This window comes from Triticum aestivum, chromosome 7B (genome assembly GCF_018294505.1).
Source record: "Triticum aestivum cultivar Chinese Spring chromosome 7B, IWGSC CS RefSeq v2.1, whole genome shotgun sequence".
NCBI classification, from domain to species: Eukaryota; Viridiplantae; Streptophyta; class Magnoliopsida; order Poales; family Poaceae; genus Triticum; species Triticum aestivum.
Window position 1 is genome coordinate 69,949,005 of NC_057813.1, and position 22,307 is coordinate 69,971,311.

Sequence of the window (22,307 nt, forward strand, 5' to 3'; positions counted from 1 at the left end):
TTCTGGAAAGGGCTTATGCGAGTGAAGGACATGTTCTTTCGGAGGGTCAAATTCCTGGTTGGCAATGGGATGTCAACAAGGTTTTGGGAGGATACATGGTTAGGAGAGTCGCCCCTGGGCGTACAATATCCCACCCTATATAACATTGTGCAACGTAAGGAGGATTACGTAGGCACATTTTGACATATGATCCCCTTAAATATTCAATTCAAACGAGCACTAGTTGGTGAGCGATGGAATGCATGGATGCACTTGGTTCGGAGATTGATAGATGTTTAACTATCCGACCAACCGGACTCCACGCAATGGAACTATCTAAGAACGGGATTTTTATGGTAAAATCTTTATATATGGATTTGATTAATTCTGGCCCAGTCTCGAGATCGTTGCATATTTGGAAGATTAAGGTTCCTTTGCGCATTAAAATCTTTATGTGGTTTGTCCACAAACAAGTAATTCTTACAAAGGACAACTTAATCAAGAGGCGATGGGTAGGTAGTCCACGGTGTTGCTTTTGTGATCATGATGAAACAATACAACATTTATTTCTTGAATGCCCACTAGCCAAATTGCTTTGGAGAACGATTCATATAGCATTCAACATTACCCCTCCAGTTGACATTGCATCATTGTTTGGAATGTGGTTAACTGGGGTCGAACATACTACGGCGACTCGTATTCGGATTGGAATATGTGCGCTCTTGTGGGCTATATGGAATTGTCGGAATGATTTGATATTTAACAGACAACACAATTTAACTTTCTTGCAGGTCATCTCACTAGTAGAAAAACACCTAATAGTCCCGGTTCGTAAGGGCTTTTAGTCCCGGTTCATGAACCGGGACTAATGGGTCGTTACTAATACCTCCACCCATTAGTCCCGGTTCAAACACGAACCGGGACCAATGTGCCGAGCCCAGTCAGGGGGGCCTTTGGTCCCGGTTGGTGGCACCAACCGGGACCAAAAGGCATCCACGCGTCAGCATTCCAGTGGCTGGAGTTTTTGTTCTTTTTTTGAAGGGGGGGTTTGGGGGGTTAATTTAGGTGTTTCATATATTGTGTTAGCTAGCTAATTAATAGAGAGAAGTGTCCTCTCTTATGTCCGTGCTTGGTCGACGCTACGTACTATATACATAAGTGATCGAGAGAACCATTGAGTACAGAAGTTCGTCATGCATACCGAGAGAAGTGATCGATCGACCTCTCCTTCTCGGAGAGATTGGTCGAACAACAAGTTTTCGTATCATGTATCCGACGCTACTGGCTACATACATGTACAATATGTAAGATCTCTTAATTACAATCTCCTAGCAATTGAAATCAATTTCCACATGGTATTCTCCGGCTTTATTGATGATGTGGTCAAGAAAGAATCCCGCCAATTCCTCTTGAATTCCTTTCATGCGATCTGGTTCTAGGAGTTCATTCCGCATCTCCCACATCTAATTTGAAGAAGGGGGTTAATTAATACATATATATGAATGAAACTCAATAGAAATGATGGTGTAATAAAATGAAATTGTGAATATTATTGCTTACGCACTTCATATTGTCTTTGAGAGTAGCCCCGCTTGTTTTTCAAAGTCGCGTTGTGGATGAACTCGCACACGTAGTATCCACAGAAATCATTCCCTTCTTTCTGCCACAAGCACTTTACGAGAAATAGAGGTCAATCAAACTGATAATGAAGCATTATAAATGGCATTGATGAAAGTATAGCTATATAGAATCAATGGGAGATGCGCGCAACTAGCTAGCCAGTAGTACTTACTTTCGGGTATGTATATCGCAGCTCCTTCGGCAGTCCCGGAGCTTGTGCGGTGAACTGTTTCCAAACCCTGCAAGACAAAGAAAATAATTATTATTACTTGAGATATCAGGAAATGAACAAAAAGTTGTCGATATGGTGCGATAATGATCGATTGAACTTACCTGCTGAGCATTTCAGTCATGTCCGCATAGGATTTGCGATCTTTCCGTCTCGAGTCTAAGACGGTTACTAGTCCACGCTCAAGCTTAATCTCCAGAAGAATATAGTGGTACCTGCGCACGCATGCATAACTCATCAATTACATTACTATAACCTCGCTCGAGTAATAAGGGAAACCGAATATGCACACGACAGTAACACTCACTTGCCGTTGTAAGGAAAGAGTATGGTATCTTTGTTTTGATTTTTGATCAACGATTGTAGCACGTTGTCCTCGGCCTCTTGATGTCCTTTTTAACAGAAATTCATCTATGATATTTGTGTTAATGAACCCAATATCATAAATTTCTTATTTTTTACACTCAACGATCTTCAATCTGCATAATATATTGAGGATAATTAATTATAAATACATGAAATGAAAGAGCCGAGCTATATATAGAGACTTAATGACAGAAATAGTACTTACAGACAGTAGCAAAAGACCATTAGTTTATCGAGGGCCTTTTGATTGAAGAACGTGAAGAACTCATCAAATGGAACAGTTAACAGATCATTTGCAACGAGATCGTGCTCCTCTTTAATATGCAGATACAAAGCATTCGTACCCTCAGAATCTCTGCAGGTTTCCATGTACCAATTATGGAATCTTCGCATCATTGTTGTCAGAGATTTTTCATCTTTGACGAGAGGCTTCCCGTACTCGTATCTGTGTTCGTCCACCTCCAAGAAATCAGGAAGTGCATCGTCAGGAAGGTAATCTTCAAGATTGCCATAACTGGCCACCGTCCCCGGAGCATTAGACACATTGAGTGGGGGGCACGATTGTTGTGCTTGTTCGCCGAGCTGGGCAATTTTTTTCCCCTTTACTCGTTCTTTTGACCTTTTAGCACTGACAGTAGTTCCCGACCGCTGGGCTTGGAGATATGTCTGTTCAGTAATGCGCTCATAGTTGGTTCTCGGCGGAGACTTTGGTGGTTTTCTCAGGGCATCGATAGTGCGCTTTGCTTTCACCGGATCTACCTTCTCCTCCGGAGGTGGATGTCTCTTTGCTTTCACCCCTTCAAAGAACTCCTTCACGTGGGTCCGCACAATCGTATCGTTTTCCTCCTCGGACCTCTCGTACGGTAACTTCTCTAGGAGCATACCACATCACCTTCGCAGGAACCCTCTTCTTGGGGGGCTCGCCGTCAACATCACCAGGGTCATCTCGTCTGATCTTATACCGTAATGCACCGCATACCGGGCATGCGTTCAGATCCTTGTACGCACCACGGAAGAGGATGCAGTCATTAGGGCATGCATGTATCTTCTGCACCTCCAATCCTAGAGGGCATACGACCTTCTTTGCTGCGTATGTACTGTCAGGCAATTCGTTATCCTTTGGAAGCTTCTTCTTCAATATTTTCAGTAGCTTCTCAAATCCTTTGTCAGGCACATCATTCTCTGCCTTCCACTGCAGCAATTACAGTACGGTACCGAGCTTTGTGTTGCCATCTTCGCAATTGGGGTACAACCCTTTTTTGTGGTCCTCTAACATGCGATCGAACTCCAGCTTCTCCTTTTGACTTTCGCATTGCGTCCTTGCATCGACAATGACCCGACGGAGATCATCATCATCGGGCACATTGTCTGGTTCCTCTTGATCTTCAGCAGCTTCGCCCGTTGCAGCATCATCATGCACATCGTCTGGTTCCTCTTGATGTTCGGTAGCATCACCGTATTCAGGGGGCACATAGTTGTCATCGTACTCTTCTTCTTCGCCATCTTCCATCATAACCCCTATTTCTCCGTGCCTCGTCCAAACATTATAGTGTGGCATGAAACCCTTGTAAAGCTGGTGGGTGTGGAGGATTTTCCGGTCAGAGTAAGACTTCGTATTCCCACATATAGGGCATGGACAACACATAAAACCATTCTGCTTGTTTGCCTCAGCCACTTCAAGAAAATCATGCACGCCCTTAATGTACTCGGAGGTGTGTCTTGAACCGTACATCCATTGCCGGTTCATCTGCGTGCATTATATATAATTAAGTGTGTCAAAAATCATTACAGAACATCATGAATAGATAATTAAGTGACCAAATTAATAGAAGTTCATCATCACATTAAAACCAAAGTACATACATAGTTCTCATCTAACAACATAAAGCTCTGCAGAGCATCTAAATTAATTAAACCATACACTGAAACTATGTAAAACATTTCAATGCGAAAACAAATGCGATCATAATCGCAACCAATGTAACAACTGATCCAACGGCATAATGATACCAAGCCTCGGTATGAATGGCATATTTTCTAATCTTTCTAATCTTCAAGTGCATTGCATCCATCTTGATCTTGTGATCATCGACGACATCCGCAACATGCAACTCCAATATCATCTTCTCCTCCTCAATTTTTCTAATTTTTTCCTTCAACAAATTGTTTTCTTCTTCAACTAAATTTAACCTCTCAACAATAGGGTCGGTTGGAATTTTCGGTTCAACAACCTCCTAGATAAATAAAATCTATGTCACGTTGGTCGGCAGAATTGTCATAAACAATAAATGAACCAATAGTTATGAAAAGATAATATATACCACATCCGAATCATAGACAGGACGAGGGCCGACGGAGGCGGATACCAAAACCATCGCACTATATAAGATGCAATAATAAAAGTAAGAAAATTATGCAAGTATTTATATAAATATACAAGTAAGATTTTTTTTTCTTTTCAGAAAGAAGATAAGAACAAGAGGCTCACCACGGTGGTGCCGGCGACGAGATCAGCGCGGGCGATCGACGGCGGTGTAGACAGGGACGGGACGTGACGGACCGCTAAACCTAGACAAATATTGAGGAAAATGGAGCTTGGAGGTCGAGCTTGGAGAGGAGAAAGCTTAAGTAGTGTGGCTCGGGCATTCCATCGAACACCTCGTGTGCATAGGAGGTGAGCTAGAGCACCACAAAGCTCTCGCCTCGCCGGCCACGAAAAACAGAGCACTGGCAGTGCTCTGCTCGCGGGCGAGCGGTAGATATAGGCAACTAATTGGTCCCGGTTCGTGCCACGAACCGGGACTAAAGGGCAGCCTTTGGTCCCGGTTCACTCCACCAACCGGGACCAATGGTTGTGGGCCAGGAGCGAGGCGCATTGGTCCCGGTTCGTCCCATCAACCGGAACCAATAGGTCCAGCCGAACCGGGACCAATGGCCCACGTGGCCCGGCCGGCCCCCGGGGCTCACGAACCGGGTCCAATGCCCCCATTGGTCCCGGTTCTGGATTGAACCGGGACTAATGGGCTGACCCGGCCTGGACCATTGCCCCCTTTTTTACTAGTGTCTTCAGAGCTACCGCTGGGATCCGTACGTGGTCTTTACTCACTCCTATGAAATCCAGGAAGCCTTTGGTTACTGGGTGCAACCAGTGGAAGATGGTAGCACGGGCTATATTCAACCGGTTCGGATGGCGGTCGCATAATAGGATAGGAGCCTAGGGAGCTTATCCATCTTATTGCCATTCCGGTTGTGATTGTTAGCATGAACTTTGATTTATTTTTATTTTGCGCTCCACTTGCGAGCTGTAATACTTTGGCAACTTTGTGATACTCTGTGAACTTTTAATAAGATGGCTGCATGCATCATTGTGATGCAGAGGCCCGGGTACGCCTCCATTTCTAAAAAAAAGACATGGAACTCAAGTCTTCCCCTCTTGCCACATGGGAGTTAGTGTGCATACCCAAACATGAAGGAGGGCTGGGCGTTCTCAATCTTCACACCCAAAACATTGGACTCCTAGTGAAGATAGAGTATAAATTTCCGAATCGGCGTGACCTCCCTTGGGTTCATCTTATCTGGGAATTCTACTATCCTCAAGGCCTCAACACTGCAATTCCTTCCCATTGCTCTTTTTGGTGGAGAGACTGTCTAAAACTACTGCCTAAATACAAGGAAAATGCCATATGGTAGAGGACGGTAGCTCAGTAATTTTTTGGAGTGACAGATGGGATGGCACTACCAAGATGCAACTATGGACACACCTTTTCTCTTTCCCTAAGAACCAACAGATCTTCTTGCGGGCTATGGGGTCTTTGTCAAATATCCCAGAACAATTCCACTTACCCTTGTCAGAAGAAGCTTTTGCTCAATTCCAGGAGATGGTGGAATTAATGCAGAACATTCATTTTTTCAGATGAAACTGATATTTGGCAATTCCCATCTAGGGTAGCAGATTTCAGATTTCACAATCTTACTCCATTCTTACTAGGCACCAGGAACACATCCCAGCTTTATCTTGGACTTGGAAAACTTGTTGTCAACTCAACCACAAGATCCTCTTCCGGTTATTACTTCATAATAGGCAGAATAAATGAACTATGCTTCAAAAGAAAAACTATTCCATTCTTGACTATACATGTGTTTTATGTTGCTTACAGGCGCTTGAGACTATAGATCACCTCTTTCTCCACTGTCCATTTGCTAAATGCTGCTGGACATATTCATGTCCCACATGGTCCCCCACTTTCCTGGGCATTCCACATGAGATCAACAACTTAAGAGCTCTCCAGGATGTTCTATTTTCCATGGAAATCAATATCTTCGCTTCTTGGGCTATATGGATCACCAAAAACGACTTCATTTTTAAAAGAATACAGCCCATCTATATTCTTGCAAGAGAATCTTTAAAGAGGAGATGCACTAGCTTCCCTTGAGAGCAAATAGGAAGAACTATGGAGGTTTTCAAGCTTGGGTGGATGCCTTCAGATAGATAATGTGATACTCCCTCCGTCCCATAATATACGACGTTTTTTGACACTATACTAGTGTCAAGAAACGTCTTACATTATGAGACGGAGGGAGTATTTTACATTTGCATCTGCCAGGCTTAGCCTTTACCTTGTATTTGTATCTATTTTGTTCCTTTCTTCTCTGTACAATCCTTTGTATAGTCTTTTCTTCTTTTCGCTCCTTTGTATAGACTTTTTGTACTTATTTTTTGAAAATAGAAAAAACGCAGCGGAGTCATGTTGTTTCCCTAAAAAAAAAGAGAAAACAAAGCTGCTCACGGCAGAGTGGGTCAGCCCATTTGCCATGCCTTTTAGGCGGAACATCTTCTATTTGGCGCGAACATTTTGCAACTCGGCCGCGTATTTGATGGAACCAGTGTGTCTGGGTGCTAAAATCAGAGCTACATGGTCCACGAGCGACGAGCCCCATGCTGCGATCGGCCAACCTGATTGGTGCAACCACCAAGAGCCGGTGTTGGAACGGTTTGTAGGGGTGACATCGGTGTTGCGGCTGGTGACAAACGGAGATGCGACGACGCCACGACGATGAACTACCGTCAAAGCGCCGCGGATGGGTTGTGAGTTGCGTCGACGCTGCAAACGAAATATGCGGGGGCCATGCCCTCATCTCGTGGTGGGGGCGAAGGGACACTCAGCAAAATCAACTTTTGATCGCAAGTGTCACATCAGACGCCATGGAAGGCAACCGATTGGTCGACTGGCACCTAGCACTTGCTTTTTTCTTCCTAAAAAACAACAATTACAATGTACACACACACACACACCACCGCACACACACGCACTTACGCAATGCCTACTGATGACAAGGTTGAAGTTTAATTCATGTGATTCCAGTAACACATGAATATGGAGAAAGTGTGATTATATTGTTGCACATAGTAAAAAAAATACAATAATTTAGTGGTTACAAACTTGTTTGATTGCCATTGAAAAGAAATTGTCACATCAAATTTGATTGGATAGGAATTGTCTTTTAAAATGTAGTGTGAAAAAATTCTTACAAATGAAACAACCCGTACAACAAATATTTGTAAGGATTTTCATACTCCAAATTATTTTGAAAGTCTTTGAAGCGAAGAGGCCGTGAGCGGAGGTGCCTATGGGAGGCTCGAGCAGTTCCCTAAACCCCTCCTCCTTGACTGTGTTTAAGAGTTCTTTCAGTAATTACTAGCCATACCCGCGCGGCGGCACGCCGCGCCCCGTTGATGCGTGGAGTTTGTAGATGATGTTTTTGTTGTATATAATTAATTTTTGAATTAAATTAAGAATACTACGTGGATAAATAAAATTCTCAAAAAAGAAAGTAATGCTTAGAAGCAAACTGGAAAGAATACATTTATTGTCACCATGTATGGTGCATCTTAGACAACAGGAAATACACGCTGACACTGTTCTAATAACACAACACCATATTTATTCCTAGCATACACCATTCTACTTTCATTTTTGGTCTACATCATTCTAGTTGACATCACTACGGGATTGGTTCCTGTAATGAAGTAGTAGAGGGCATTTGCAACTTGTTCCATGCAAGATGGTTTGGCGCATGTGTATGTAATGATTGGATCATTCATCCGGAAAAAAATGATTGCATAATTAGTCTGTGCGCAGCGAGGATACATGCAGAATGAAATTATTTCTCTGTCACATTTTTTTGCCAGAACTCCAGTCTCCCTCTTGAACTCATTTTGTTGGGCAGTTATTTGGACGGGACATGTTGAATTGCCATTGTTTGGTGCATGCATTCTCTTGTGTTGAGAGTAGACTTTGCTTTGTGACGTAAAGTGTATGGTAGTTGTGAGAGTACATGGCAATTGTGATCGCCGTTAGTGATGGTATAGTGAGAAAACTGTATTCCAAGGATACCTGGGCAGTTTCTTATTTGGCTGCATCCAGAGTTTTAGTTAGCTAACCTGTGAATGTAGCTTTGTGTCAAAGTCGTCTAGTTGATGTGGCAGTGTGATGTGCCAAAGTCGCCTAGTTGATGTGGCAGTGTGATGAAGCTAAATTCACAAACTAAGATTTTGCGCTCCAAAATATGACTGGCAGATAAAGGAGTCTTTGAAGAACATGCACGTAGAAAAAATGTAAGCTCTTTATAAAGATAGTCTGCTGCGGAAAATATTGGATACCGAAAATGACAACTTACACCAATATCATGCATCATCATGCTGACATAGTAAGTATTTTAACATGGCAGTATGAACTTTACAATCTTAGTACAAATGAAATCTGGCCCAACATGCACAAACATCCGAGACAAATTGAATAACAAAGAGATTTAAAAATCTGAGGAAATAGCTGGAAACAATGAACAGCATAAAACTTAAAACTTAATGTGAATATGTTTCAAACATTCAAACATCCGAGAGTAGCGGCACCTTCACAATTAATATTCTCTGTCAAAGTTCTGAAGAGAATACCGCGTCAGATCTGCTGCTAAACCACGACAGAACCAAGTAAAAATTTATAATCTTCAACACCTCAGATATAAAAATATGAAATACCATACAAAGAACACAAGATTGCATAAAATAACATTATTCATTATCTGGTGTCTCGATGAAAATACGTAATCTGAAATACAATGTCGGAAACATAACAGTGAAGAATCACCTTTTAAATTCTTCATAGAAAGGAACACAAAACCAGATAATTGAAAATAATATCATACTAACAATAAATCCTTATACACGATTGTGTACAATACTACTTCTTATTTCAATTAAAACTGGTTGCTTTTTTGCATTCATTTATTATGCTTAACAAACATATTTGAACTGTATACATTTCAATGTGTCAATGATAATATGTTTTATATAAAAAGGAAAAAGAATAAAGAATGAACTTATAAATATACAGAATAGTAGCATAAGAATCTTATCTGGATTACATAACCTGTAGTTAACGTAAGCGTGAGTCTGCAAATGGAAATCCAGCCAGGCAAATAAAATGAATTAGCTGACAAAAATCAGGAGATGTAGTACCTAATGAAAGGAGAAAGTGGAGGCGTCACCTTATCCCGAACCGAAGACCAGGTCGAGCGTGCATCAAATCCCTAGCCCAACTCCCCGCAAAAAAGAATCCCTAGCCCAACTCCTCCGACGCCCCCAATTCCGGCCGCCGGCGTGATCCGCTCCGGCTGCTCGCCACATCGCTGCCGGCGTGCTCCTCGACGCTGGACCCAACTCCCCTGCTCGACGTCCTCCGTTCCCGCGGGCACGGCCGCGTTCGTTGGTGGCCCAAGTCACGGCACCGTCGTAGCTGCTCGTCGGCCTGCTCCTCGATGCCGGCCTGCTCGTGGCTCTCCATCCCCGCCGGCATCCACCATGTTTTCCGGCGGCCAAGCTCGCGGCGCTACGCCATCTACCCTTGTCATGCCGCTGCCCATGGCAATGCTTGTCGGCCACATTCGCGGCGCTGCCGGCCTATTGTACAGGCTTCATACGCCCCTTGGCTCCGCCCAACCGTTTCGACGCTGCTGTGTCATCCTGGTCGCTTCTCGGCAAACAACATCAACTAACAAGTTCTTGTAGATTTTTGTGTGTGATTTGAGCTGTAAAAGCCTGAACAAAGGCAACTATTCTGTATTTTCCTTTCTGAATTTTATTCTCCTACAAGACTGGCCTATGTTGTAAACGAATTTCGGTGTGAATGAAAGCTTGTGGAATTTGCAATGTATAGTTGTTCTTGTCCACTCTTCGTATAATGTGTTGCGACATTTTAAGTGTATTTGTGCTGTTGAACATACTGATCACTTGTTTCCTTCCAATATCTGGTAAGGCACCAAGTATATGCACCCTTGTGTGTGTTGTACAACTGATCAGTTCACAGAGACAAAAGAAACTTTGTAGAAACCATTGTCAGGTGAAACACTAGCATATAACAGTAGAAGAAAATGATAGCTTCAGTTTGTGTTGCAGCAAGTAAATAGAACCATTTGGCATGAATAAAACAAGATCTGCAATGTATATGTTGGTGTCCACTCTTGGCATAAGTGTGGTGTGACGTCTCCATATTCTGCTGTCAACTCTTGGATAAATGTACAGATGCATTTCCATTTGCTCTGATAATCTGATACGGTGTCAACTGTTGGCATGAACAAACATTCATGGTTTGCTACAGAGGAAAATGATAGATTCAGTTTTATATTGCAGCAAGTAAATAGCACCATTTGCCAGGTGAAATACACACATAGCACCAGAAGAAAATGATAGCTTCAGGTGAAACACTAGCACATAGCAGTAGAAGAAAATGATAGCTTCAGTTTAATAGAATATATGCCCAGCTAACTAGCATTGAGGAACCAACAAGGCATTATGCATCAACGCACGATCGGGCTCGTCACGGCTAAAACCTTGATGTACTAGCACCACCGTTGAAATCCAGTTGACGAGCGGCCGGCGGTGTTGTGCCATCTCCATGAGCTTCAAGCAATAGTCTTGTGAATTCTCCTTGGATAGGTTGACCTAAAAATGATGGATACTCTCCAAATGCCATGGATATTGATGGATTTATAGTACCACCAAAATCATATTCCGAAGGGCCAGCTGCGGACGAAACAAACACAGACTCCTTTGCTGGATAGTTTGTACCTTTTCCTGCAAATTGTATGTAGATGTAAGAAATAGAAATGAAACATTGCTACTTATTCACACAGAACAAGCAAAGGTACCTTTTTTTGCCTTTCTTTGCTCCCTCTAGCACATCTTTTGATCTTTTTTGCTTTGAACCTTTTATTCGTTCAGGAGCTCTAAATGGCACCATTGTTTTTGCAACATATCCAGTCATTTCGGAGGAACTTTCAGAGTCCTCATCTTCACCCAAGTTTAAATTGCTAAGTAATTCTAGTGCTTCCAAAGCCAACTTATCAATACCATTGTTGAGATGTGTAAGAACCTCCTTTGATGTTTTGCACTTCAATGTAAGTGAAATCATCTTTCGAGAAGTATGTGCAAACATGGATTCTAAGCTATCATTGCAATTCAGTTTTGATGTAAAAATTTCTTGTTTTACATACTTCGTCCATCTGTTCGATATGTACCGACTTGGCAGGATGATGATATTGCAGCATGTGAAAACCTTATGAGCGTGCTTGCACAATATACCTACAACATTTAGAGCAATTTCAGAAGGGTTGCACAATATACATACAACATTTAGAGCAATTTTAGGCAAACGAGGAAGCATGTATTACGTACGTACACAACCATACAATTTGCATGAACAAGATATCTCCAAAGTAGCTGGGTTGAAAGCCACTATGGCTTCATCATTCTTGTACTCGAAAGATGTCACCTTGTAAGTGCTAATTGTGCCATCCGTGCTCAGGAAAATACATGATAAACTGAATTGCTTCTTGAATTCCTCTTGAAACTCAGAATAGAGTGTCCTAGTATATGATTCAGCCGCAGTCTTCAACAAAGGTAGGTTTGGTAGGCAGGATACTGGAATGGTATGCCGTGACTTGTAGTCTTCGTATTTTTCTTTCCGGCGAAGACGAGAAATGCACTTATCATATGCTTCTATCAATTCAGAAAGACAAAGCCTTTTGCGGAAAGTTTTCTTGAACACGTTGTTCATTCCTTCACTCCTTTGGGTTGATGTCATATATGCACTAGAAGAATCCTGACGATAGATAGTAGCCCACTTCTCACGCAACTTGTACAGATTGCTTATCCAAGAATTATCCTCAATCTGATACTTAAGCAATAGCTCATGCCATCTATTCTCAAAATGTGCTAGTGATCTATCTTCATACACACACCTTTTGAATTCTTTAAGAAAATTATCATTGTCGCTGATTACTTGACTTAGATGTTTTGCAGCATTTTGATACAAATGCCATAAACAAAGACGATGTCGTGTTCTTGGGAAAACCCTTCCAATAGCATTTATAATGGCGGCACATTGATCGGTGAATATTGTTTCAGGCTGCTTACCAGACATAGCTTGTAGAAAGGTTCTAAAAACCCACTCAAAGGTATCTGCAGATTCATTAGATAGTAGTGCTGCACCAAAAAGAATAGTCTGCTTGTGATGATTAACACCAATAAACGGAGCAAATGGCATTTGAAACTTATTTGTTGAAAATGTGGTGTCAAAGGAAAGGGCATCTCCAAAGACAGAATAGTCCATGATAGCTTGTCCATCAGTCCAAAAGATGTTCATTATTGTACCATCATCATCATCTAACTGCATGGCATAGAAAAACGAAGGGTCCTCGGCTTGCTTGTTCTTTAGATACTCCATTAATGTTTGTGCATCTTTGGTTTCCAAATACTTTGAGCGCTCACTTCACAAATAATTGTTGCAATCCATTTGCAAGAAGGGTATAGCATCTTTACCATACCAAAGCTCGCAAAAATCATATATTTCGGCTTGTTTAATTCCCGATGTCCTCATTTGCTTAATCATGTGGCGATCGGCATCTAAGAGTTGACGCTGCGATCTAAGCATGTGCCTCTTATCTGGACTTACAAGCTGGTGATTGTGGTCGAGCGTAACTTTCTGAGCAGTCCAAATTCCCTCTTGATTGATGCTGAATTGAACTCGAGCCATACAATTAGTCCTCGAAATAGCTTTTTCTTTCTTGGCCACATGTGTTGGATTAGCATTTTTCACACCTGCCTTGCTACAAACAAAATATCTGGAACTTAAAGTCCCATCTGCTCTAAACTTCAAGTGGCACTTCCTAATGCTAAATCCCTTGGTTTGAGCATAAGAATTGTAAAATTGGTACGCCTCTTCCTCAGACTGAAAGCACTTCCCAACTCTTGGAGCATTATCTGCATCTTGTATGTCTTGATTATTCACTGGTGTTGCTCATTCTCGGCTGGCCATTAGTCTCAGTTCTTGGCAATTGCTGCAAGGTAATTGAATCAATCAAGAGATGCTTCAGGAAGAGAGGATCGTGCTAGCTGTTGCATGCGTACTGGTTACTGAACTTACCATGGTTGGAGTAGCTGTGGGCAGAGAGGATTCTGGAGCAGAGGCCGCCGGTGTGCTGCTCATCGAGGGCTGGCCATTAGTCTCAGTCGTCGGAAATTGCTGCAAGGTAATTGAATCAATCAAAAGAGGCTTCAGGAAGAGGGGATTGTGCTTGGTGTGGCATGTGTACTGATTATTGAACTTACCCAGATTGGAGTAGCCGTGGGCAGAGAGGTGGTCTCCCGATCCAGTGCCTCGTTGCCCTCATCGGGTTGCGCCATCTTGGCACGCCGTCGCCGGCGAGATGGAAGAGATGGAGATGGGTTTTTTCGTTTGGGAAGATGAAACAGAATAGAAGCTGAAAGGACGGGGCGTGGGGCGTGGGAAACGGATGTGGGGTGGGCTGGGCTGGAAGCCAGGCGAGCGCTGCGTTGAGATTCGTACGCCAGATGTCATGCGCTCGAGGTGGTCTCCCGTTTTGGCCTCGTGCGATCCGGTTGTACGAGATTTTTTTCCCCATAAGACACGAACGCACAGAATACAATATCACAGGAATTGAAGGAAGGAGATGAACTTTCATTATACGTGCCTGGGAGGAAGATAGTAGCAACATGGCAGCGTGCGAGAGGAACGCCAGCACATGGAGGCGCTTGTTCCGTCAGGTCGTGAGGGAGGTGCGCGGGTGTCCGTGGGCAGCAAAGGATGCAGGTGGGGCCTGGAGATGGCAACGCGAAGTAGCTCCCCGGCGACGGTTTTTCTCGGTGGAGCAGCTTGAACTACGTAGCCGGCTCCGCCGTGGTGGTGGTTGCTGGCCCTTCATCGTAGATACTGGACGGTGGCACTGGCGCCACTCCCGCTCGAACGGCGAGAGACATGCTGGAGGGAGCCTTGATGGGTGGGGACGGCGATGCAAGTTCTCGCTCTGCAGAGCAGGAGCGGCATCGGCTCGACAGGACTCTTGCCCAGTACAGGCCCTGATGGCGGCGACAAAACCCCGCTCTGCAGCTGCATCCTGGGAGATCACTAGTCCTTGTGCAGCCCACTGACCGCACACCCATCGGCCTGTTGTTGATGTCCCGGACGGCTTCCAGTCTTTCCACGGCTCCCCTGCAGCAGTAGGGTACCACGAACTGCAGCATGAAAAAGAAAGAAAAAAAATATGAGATAGGAAAGAGATGGGCAGGCAACGACAGCGAGTGAGCAAGAACATCAAGAACAGATACAGAACGGCGCGCTCCGAGCCGTCCGCTCGTCCCCTCGTTCCGCCGGACTTCCACCCGGCCCCGCTCCTGGGGGTCTTCGTCGACATCTCCGACTCCGCCATGCCGGACTTCGTGCCTGACCGCCACTGGTCCGATCCAGACCACACACACCACCACCGTCCACGGCACTGACGTCTTCCTCACCCACGTCCCCGACGTTGAAGACGAAGGGTCCGACCAGGATCATGCCTCTGCCGTCCGCGGCGACGCCTCTAGATTGAACGATCGAAGCGAGGCCGACCCGATACACCGAATAAAAGCCGCAGAACGGCCTGAAACACCACGCCGGCCAATCACAGCCCACGCAGCCGAGAGAAAGCAAAGACCTATTTATAACCCATGAAAGGCAGAAAGAGAAAACGAAAACGAACACGGGACGTCTGGCGCGAGGTCTCTAGATTGAATGCTTGAAGCGGCACATATTAGCAACGACAGCGTCTCTAGATTAGGCGATCAAAGCGGTAGAAAACATAGGAAAAATCAGCAGCACCAACCGAAAAAAATCAACACACTCTAGAAAGGCCAACCAAAGCGGCACCGATAATTACATGAAAAAACACTGGCCGGACCAACAGGCGACAGCGGCATGCACGCAAACCACAACGTCAGGAATAGAAAGGGACGGATCGATTAATTCAAATAGGAAAACCACAACGTCAGGGATAGAAAGAGACAGATCGATTAATTCAAATAGAAAGAAGCACCGAAGAAGGGAAGCGTGACATCGACGCTGCCTCACATGCAATCAAAAAACGCTAAGCCAACCAAGCCGATCGCCACTCACGTTCAAAAAATTTGAACCAAATAGCCGAGTACACAAGTCATTTCTACACCGCCAGGTACCAAAAAAAGGCACGTGCCACGACCAAAACTCACCATGGGTCATTTTCAGCCAAATGGCTAAACCTTGGAGCAAAAACCTTGCCTGCAATAGAGGCTTGGGTATATTGGGTTTCACATGTGTTTTTTTTTTGCGGGGAGGGTTTCACATTTGTTCGATTGTAGCGGTTCGCCTTTAAACCTATTCTCAAACTAAGACTGACATATGTGTCATACTACCTGTCAGTGGATCGCTCTCTCTCATGCGTGTGCATGGAAGACTCCGACGACCCGTGAAGCTCCTACGGCCGCCTACGTGCTGCGGCGGCGCGGTAGGCGGCGATCGAGCAGACGGCGACGGCGGCGACGTTGGGGGTGTCCAGCAGTCAATTGTGGCGGCACGCTGACATGGCATCGGTTGAAAATATATAGGGAGAGAAGCAACGCTTCTTCTATTTGAGGGGCGATGAGTGTTTTTCTTGGAAGAGTTTCATTATTTTTAGGTTTAGGGATAAACTGCTGGAGCAGTTTTTGGGTCTAAACTTCTCTTTTACATGTTTTTTTTGGGAATAGACTGGAGATGTTTTTATTTTTTTGAACACGACTGGAGATGTTTTAATAATGAAACGTCGTTGAAATAAGAAGTCAACTGACTCGGGCGATGAAAACGAGACTCACAGCCATATGCACAACCACGTCACCGATCCGCACCTCGTCGGGGATCTGGCGCCATTCAGCGCCGAGCACGCAGATCGTGTGCTTCCTCCCCGCAACGTCCAGCCGTTAGATCCAATCAATCACCCAAACGCAATCCGAGATCCTCTCCCACACGATCAGAAGAAACCGCCTGGGCCACGCTTCCCTTGCCCACACCCGTCACCTATAAATCACCACCCCACTTCCTCTGTTCTTTGCTCACAACCCAATCCGTCGCCTTCCAGTTCAAGTTCCCCAACCGGCAGCGCGCGCAAGCCGAAGCCCAGTTAGAATTCGCGTAGGAGGAGGAGAGATCCGATGGCGCGCACGAAGCAGACGGCCCGGAAGTCCACCGGCGGCAAGGCGCCCCGCAAGCAGCTGGCCACCAAGGCGGCGAGGAAGTCGGCGCCGACCACCGGGGGCGTGAAGAAGCCCCACCGCTACAGGCCTGGCACGGTGGCGCTGCGCGAGATCCGCAAGTACCAGAAGAGCACGGAGCTGCTCATCCGCAAGCTGCCGTTCCAGCGCCTGGTGCGGGAGATCGCGCAGGACTTCAAGACGGATCTCCGCTTCCAGAGCCACGCGGTGCTGGCGCTCCAGGAGGCCGCCGAGGCGTATCTCGTCGGGCTCTTCGAGGACACCAACCTCTGCGCCATCCACGCCAAGCGCGTCACCATCATGCCCAAGGACATCCAGCTGGCGCGCCGCATCCGAGGGGAGCGCGCCTAGATCAAGCATCTGCCTTAGCAACTTCCATCGCTGGATTGCAGCAATGTAGCTGTCTGTTCGTCGCCTCTGGTTTCAGATCGTGTTGGCAATAGGCGACTTTTATTTTGCTGTAAAAAAAAATTCTGGTTGGTTACAGAGTTACAACGACTCATTTTCTTATTTCGTCTAAGGCTTGTGCTAAAATGCAAAACAAGTTACTCGTTGTTTTAGAGCAATTCTGTAATTTCAGCGCTCTGTTCCTCCTGTTGAATTTTGCTGTCCTGGCTTTGTCTTGCTTACAGTTTTCCTCGTGTGGTGCCGTTTGGCGGTGTTGAGAGAATTTTGATTTCTGTGCACACGTGGAACACGGTTGTCATTGTGATCTTTGTAACAGGGCGAGCATAAAAGACAAGCAGCACGAACATAAAAGCGAACTTTTCTGGGCGACCTTGAACAAATTTTGTTGATTTTATGGAGCAGTTGTGATACCGTTCACTTCAATAATACTGATGATTTTTCTATTAGAGAAACATGGAGATTTTATCTTAGTTTTTTTAGAATGAAGGCTTGCGAAGAACCTGACATTGAATTAACAACGAAAATGTTAACGTCCACAAGTGTGGTGTTTAGTCACCTCGACCACATGCATCCATCGCCGTTCAGCATCTTATCCACAAATCCCGGCATCTTATGCACGAATTTTGACATGATCTGGACGATTTTCTGTGCCATGTAGGATAAGGCGCGTGTGTGGTGCGTGACTTAATTCGCCTACCCGTCGGTTGCCCTTCCACTGTCAGCGGTTGCCACCCGTGGGCGTGCGGTGGAACTGTTCTGCGCCCACACACCACGCGTCCGGCCGTAGTTGATGTCAAACGCGTCGTGCACATCTCCCCCTCCCCCGCATGGTTCCATTTACCCCCTTCCCGTAGTTACTCACTCAACCCACTTTGCATTTCAATCGATTGGACGAGAAGGCGACGGCGGAGGCGGAGGTGCTCGACGGCATTTGCGGCCATCGGTGGTGCTCGCCGGACCGGAGCGGCTTCGCCGGAGCGACTACATATTGAAGGTAATGCTCCCTCCAATCCTTAACATCCCTGCCTGCATTTTCTCCCCTGCCCTTTGTGTTCGATACTTCGCTCGAGATTCATAGAGATTTAGGCGGGTTCGCGTTGTGCCGGCGTTCCTACCGCTGACGGAGTCCTGTGCTTGCTGTTTTCGTCGCACTGGTCAGTTTCGCAGCCGCCGCGGTGGCGGTCACGCCGGTTCTGGACTATTACTCACCGTTTTTGGGGTCCTAAAGCGGTTTTCATGGTTGTTGAACCCCAAGGTACGGTTATGTGTCAGTCGTCAACACTCATAATTTTAGTTCTGTCCCGTTTCGTGGACTATTACTCACTGTTTTAGAATTCTGGAGTGATTTGAACGATTAACGAACCCTGGGTGCGTTTACGTGTCGGTCATTAACACTCGCGTTTTTATCGATTCTGACCCGTTTTGTGGACTATTCCTCACCGTTTTTAGGGTCCCAAAACGATATCCATGGTTGTCGAACCCAAGATGTGCTTACGTGTTGGTCGTCAAGCCTTGGAGTTTGGGCCGATTCTGGCCCGTTTCTTAGACTATTACTCAGTTTTGGGGTCTCGAAATGATTTCTGCGATTGACGAACCCCGGGGTGCGTTTACGTGTCGGTCATCAACACTCACAATTTTGCCCGATTCTGGTCCTTTTCATTCACTATTACTCAGCGTTTTGGGGGTCCCAAAGCGCTTACACATTTGACGATCCCGGGGTGCGTTTACGTGTCGTCCATCGACAGCACTCACAGTTTTGGCCAATTCTGGCCTGTTTCGTGGACTATTACTCACCGCTTTTGGGGTCTTAAAGCGGTTTCCATGGTTATTGAACCCCAAGGTGCGGTTATGTGTCGGTCGTCCACACTCATATTTTTGGCCGATTCTGTCCCATTTCGTGGACTATTACTCACTGTTTTGGGGTCCCGGAGTGATTTCCACGATTGACGAACCCGGTGTGCGTTTACGTGTCGGTCATCAATACTCGCGATTTTTATCGATTCTGACCCGTTTCGTGGACTATTACACACCATTTTTGGGGTCCCAAAGTGATTTCCATGGTTGTCAAACCCCAAGGTGTGCTTACGTGTTGGTTGTCAAGACTTGTAGTTTGGGCCGATTCTGGCCCGTTTCTTGGACTATTACTTAGTTTTGGGGCCCGTAGGGATTTCCAGGATTGACGAACCCTAGGGTGCATTTACGTGTTAGTCATTAACACTCACAATTTTGGCCGATTCTGGTACGTTTCGTGCACTATTACTCATCGTTTTGGGGTCCCAGAGCGATTTGCACGTTTGACGATCCTGGGGTGCGTTAACGTGTCGTCCGTTGTCAACACTAACAGGTTTGGCCAATTCTGACCCATTTCGTGCACTATTACTCACCGTTTTGGGGCCCCGAAGCGATTTTCATAGTTGTTGAACTCCAAGGTAAACTTACGTTTTGGTCATCAAGACTTGCAATTTGGGCCGATTCTGGCCGTTTCTTGGACTATTACTCGCAATTTTGGAGTCCTGGAGTGATTTCCACGATTGACGAACCCTGGGATGCGTTTACGTGTGGGTCATCAACACTCACAATTTTGGCCGATTCTGGTCCGTTTCATGCACTAGTACTCAGCGTTTTGGGGGTCCCAGAGCGATTTCCTTGTTTGACAATCCCGGGGTGCGTTTACGTGTCGTCCGTCGTCAACACTCACAGTTTTGGCCAATTCTGGTCCGGTTCGTGGACTATTACTCATCGTTTTTGGGGTCCTAAAGCGGTTTCCATGGTTGTTGAACCCCATGGTGCGGTTATGTGCCGGTCGTCAACACTCATAGTTTTGGCCGATTCTGGCCCGTTTCGTGGACTATTACTCACTGTTTTGGGGTCCCGGAGTGATTTCCACGATTGACGAACCTCGGTGTGCGTTTACGTGTCGGTCATCAACACTCGCGGTTTTTATCGATTCTGACCCGTTTCGTGGACTATTACTCACCATTTTTTGGGTCCCAAAGTGATTTCCATGCTTGTCGAACCCCAAGGTGTGCTTACGTGTTGGTCGTCGAGACTTGCAGTTTGGGCCGATTCTGGCCCGTTTCTTGGACTATTACTCATTTTGGGGCCCCGTAGTGATTTCCAGGATTGACGAACCCTGGGGTGCATTTACGTCTTGGTCATTAACACTCACAATTTTGACCAATTCCGGTACGTTTCATGCACTATTACTCAGCGTTTTGGGGGTCCCAGAGCGATTTCCACGATTGACGATCCTGGGGTGCGTTTAGGTGTCATCCGTTGTTAACACTCACAGGTTTGGCCAATTTTGACACATTTTGTGGTATATTACTCACCGTTTTGGGGCCCCAAAGCGATTTCCATAGTTGTTGAACTCCAAGGTGCGCTTACGTGTTGGGGTCCTGGAGTGATTTCCATAGTTCTGGCCTGTTTCGTGGACTATTACTCGCAACTTTGCGGTCCTGGAGTGATTTCCACGATTAACGAACCCTGGCTGCAGTTACGTGTCGGTCATCAACACTCATAATTTTGGCCGATTCTGGTCCGTTTCATGCACTATTACTCAGCGTTTGGGGGTCCCAGAGCGATTTCCACGTTTGACGATCCTGGGGTGCGTTTACGTGTTGTCCGTCGTCAACACTCACAGTTTTGGTCAATTCTGGCCCATTTCATGGACTATTACTCACCGTTTTTGGGTTCCCAAAGCGGTTTTCATGGTTGTTGAACCCCAAGGTGCGCTTATGTGCCGGTCATCAACAATCATAGTTTTGGCCGATTCTGGCCGGTTTCGTGGACTATTACTCACTGTTTTGGGGGTCCCGGAGTGATTTCCACGATTGACGAACCCCGGTGTGCGTTTACGAGTCGGTCACCAACACTCGCATTTTTATCGATTCTGACCCGTTTCATGGACTATACTCACCGTTTTTGGGGTCCCAAAGCGATTTCCATGGTTGTCGAACCCCAACGTGTGCTTACGTGTTGGTCGTCAAGACTTACAGTTTGGGCCGATTCTGGCCCGTTTCTTGGACTATTACTCAGTTTTGGGGCTCCGAAGTGATTTCCGCGATTGACGAACCCCGGGGTGCGTTTATGTGTCGGTCATCAACACTCATAATTTTGGGCGATTCTGGTCCATTTCATGCACTATTACTCAGCGTTTTGGGGGTCCGAGAGCAATTTCCACGTTTGACGAACCCGGGGTGCGTTTACGTGTCGTCCGTCATCAACACTCACAGTTTTGGCCAATTCTGGCCCGTTTCATGGAATATTACTCACCATTTTTGGGTTCCCAAAGCAGTTTCCATGGTTGTTGAACCCCAAGGTGCGCTTATGTGTCGGTCATCAACACTCATAGTTTTGGCCGATTCTGGCCTGTTTCATGGACAATTACTCACTGTTTTGTGTCCCGGAGTGATTTCCACGTTTGACGAACACCAGTGTGCATTTACGTGTCGGTCATCAGCACTCGCGGTTTTTATTAATCCTGACCCGTTTTGTGGACTATTACTCACCATATTTGGGGTCCCAAAGTGATTTCCATGGTTGTCGCACCCCAAGGTGTGCTTACGTGTTGGTCATCAAGACTTGCAGTTTGGGCCGATTCTAGCCCGTTTCTTGGACTATTACTCAGTTTTGGGGTCCTGAAGTGATTTTCGCGATTGACGAACCCCGGGTGCGGTTACGTGTCGGTCATCAACACTCACAATTTTGGCTGATTCTGTTCCGTTTCATGCACTATTACTCAGCGTTTTGGGGGTCCCAGAGCGATTTCCACGTTTGACAATCCCGGGGTGCGTTTACGTGTCGTCCGTCATCAACACTCACAGTTTTGGCCAATTCTGGCCCGTTTCATGGACTATTACTCACCGTTTTTGGGGTCCAAAGCGGTTTCCATGGTTGTTGAACCCCAAGGTGCGGTTATGTGTCGGTCATCAGCACTCATAGTTTTGGCCGATTCTGGCCCGTTTTGTGGACTATTACTCATTGTTTTGGGGTCCCGGAGTGATTTCCAGATTGACGAACCCCGGTGTGCATTTGCGTGTCGGTCATCAACACTCGCGGTTTTTATCGATTCTGACCCGTTCCGTGGAC

The 22,307-nt window shown here is 45.8% G+C and overlaps 2 protein-coding genes across 3 annotated transcripts; one reads left to right on the top strand and one right to left on the bottom strand.

The window, feature by feature from the left end:
* Positions 1-10,823: 10,823 nt before the first annotated feature.
* LOC123159506 (protein FAR1-RELATED SEQUENCE 5) lies at positions 10,824-15,397 on the bottom strand. 2 transcript variants are annotated; one of them, XM_044577344.1, is made up of 6 exons: positions 14,882-15,397; positions 13,860-14,783; positions 13,675-13,773; positions 11,925-13,588; positions 11,399-11,831; positions 10,824-11,324 (listed from the first exon to the last, which is right to left on the bottom strand). In XM_044577344.1, exons 4-6 carry the CDS (start codon positions 12,973-12,975, stop codon positions 11,255-11,257), a joined length of 1,554 nt encoding a protein of 517 aa, XP_044433279.1. In that variant the 5' UTR covers positions 12,976-13,588; positions 13,675-13,773; positions 13,860-14,783; positions 14,882-15,397; the 3' UTR covers positions 10,824-11,254. The 2 variants fall into 2 exon arrangements, with proteins under 2 accessions (XP_044433279.1, XP_044433280.1); XM_044577345.1 differs by having other exon boundaries at positions 13,860-15,397.
* A 1,239-nt stretch (positions 15,398-16,636) lies between these two features.
* LOC123159021 (histone H3.3) lies at positions 16,637-17,409 on the top strand. The gene has a single exon (XM_044576821.1). It carries the CDS (start codon positions 16,749-16,751, stop codon positions 17,157-17,159), a length of 411 nt encoding a protein of 136 aa, XP_044432756.1. The 5' UTR covers positions 16,637-16,748; the 3' UTR covers positions 17,160-17,409.
* The last annotated feature ends 4,898 nt before the right edge of the window (positions 17,410-22,307 follow it).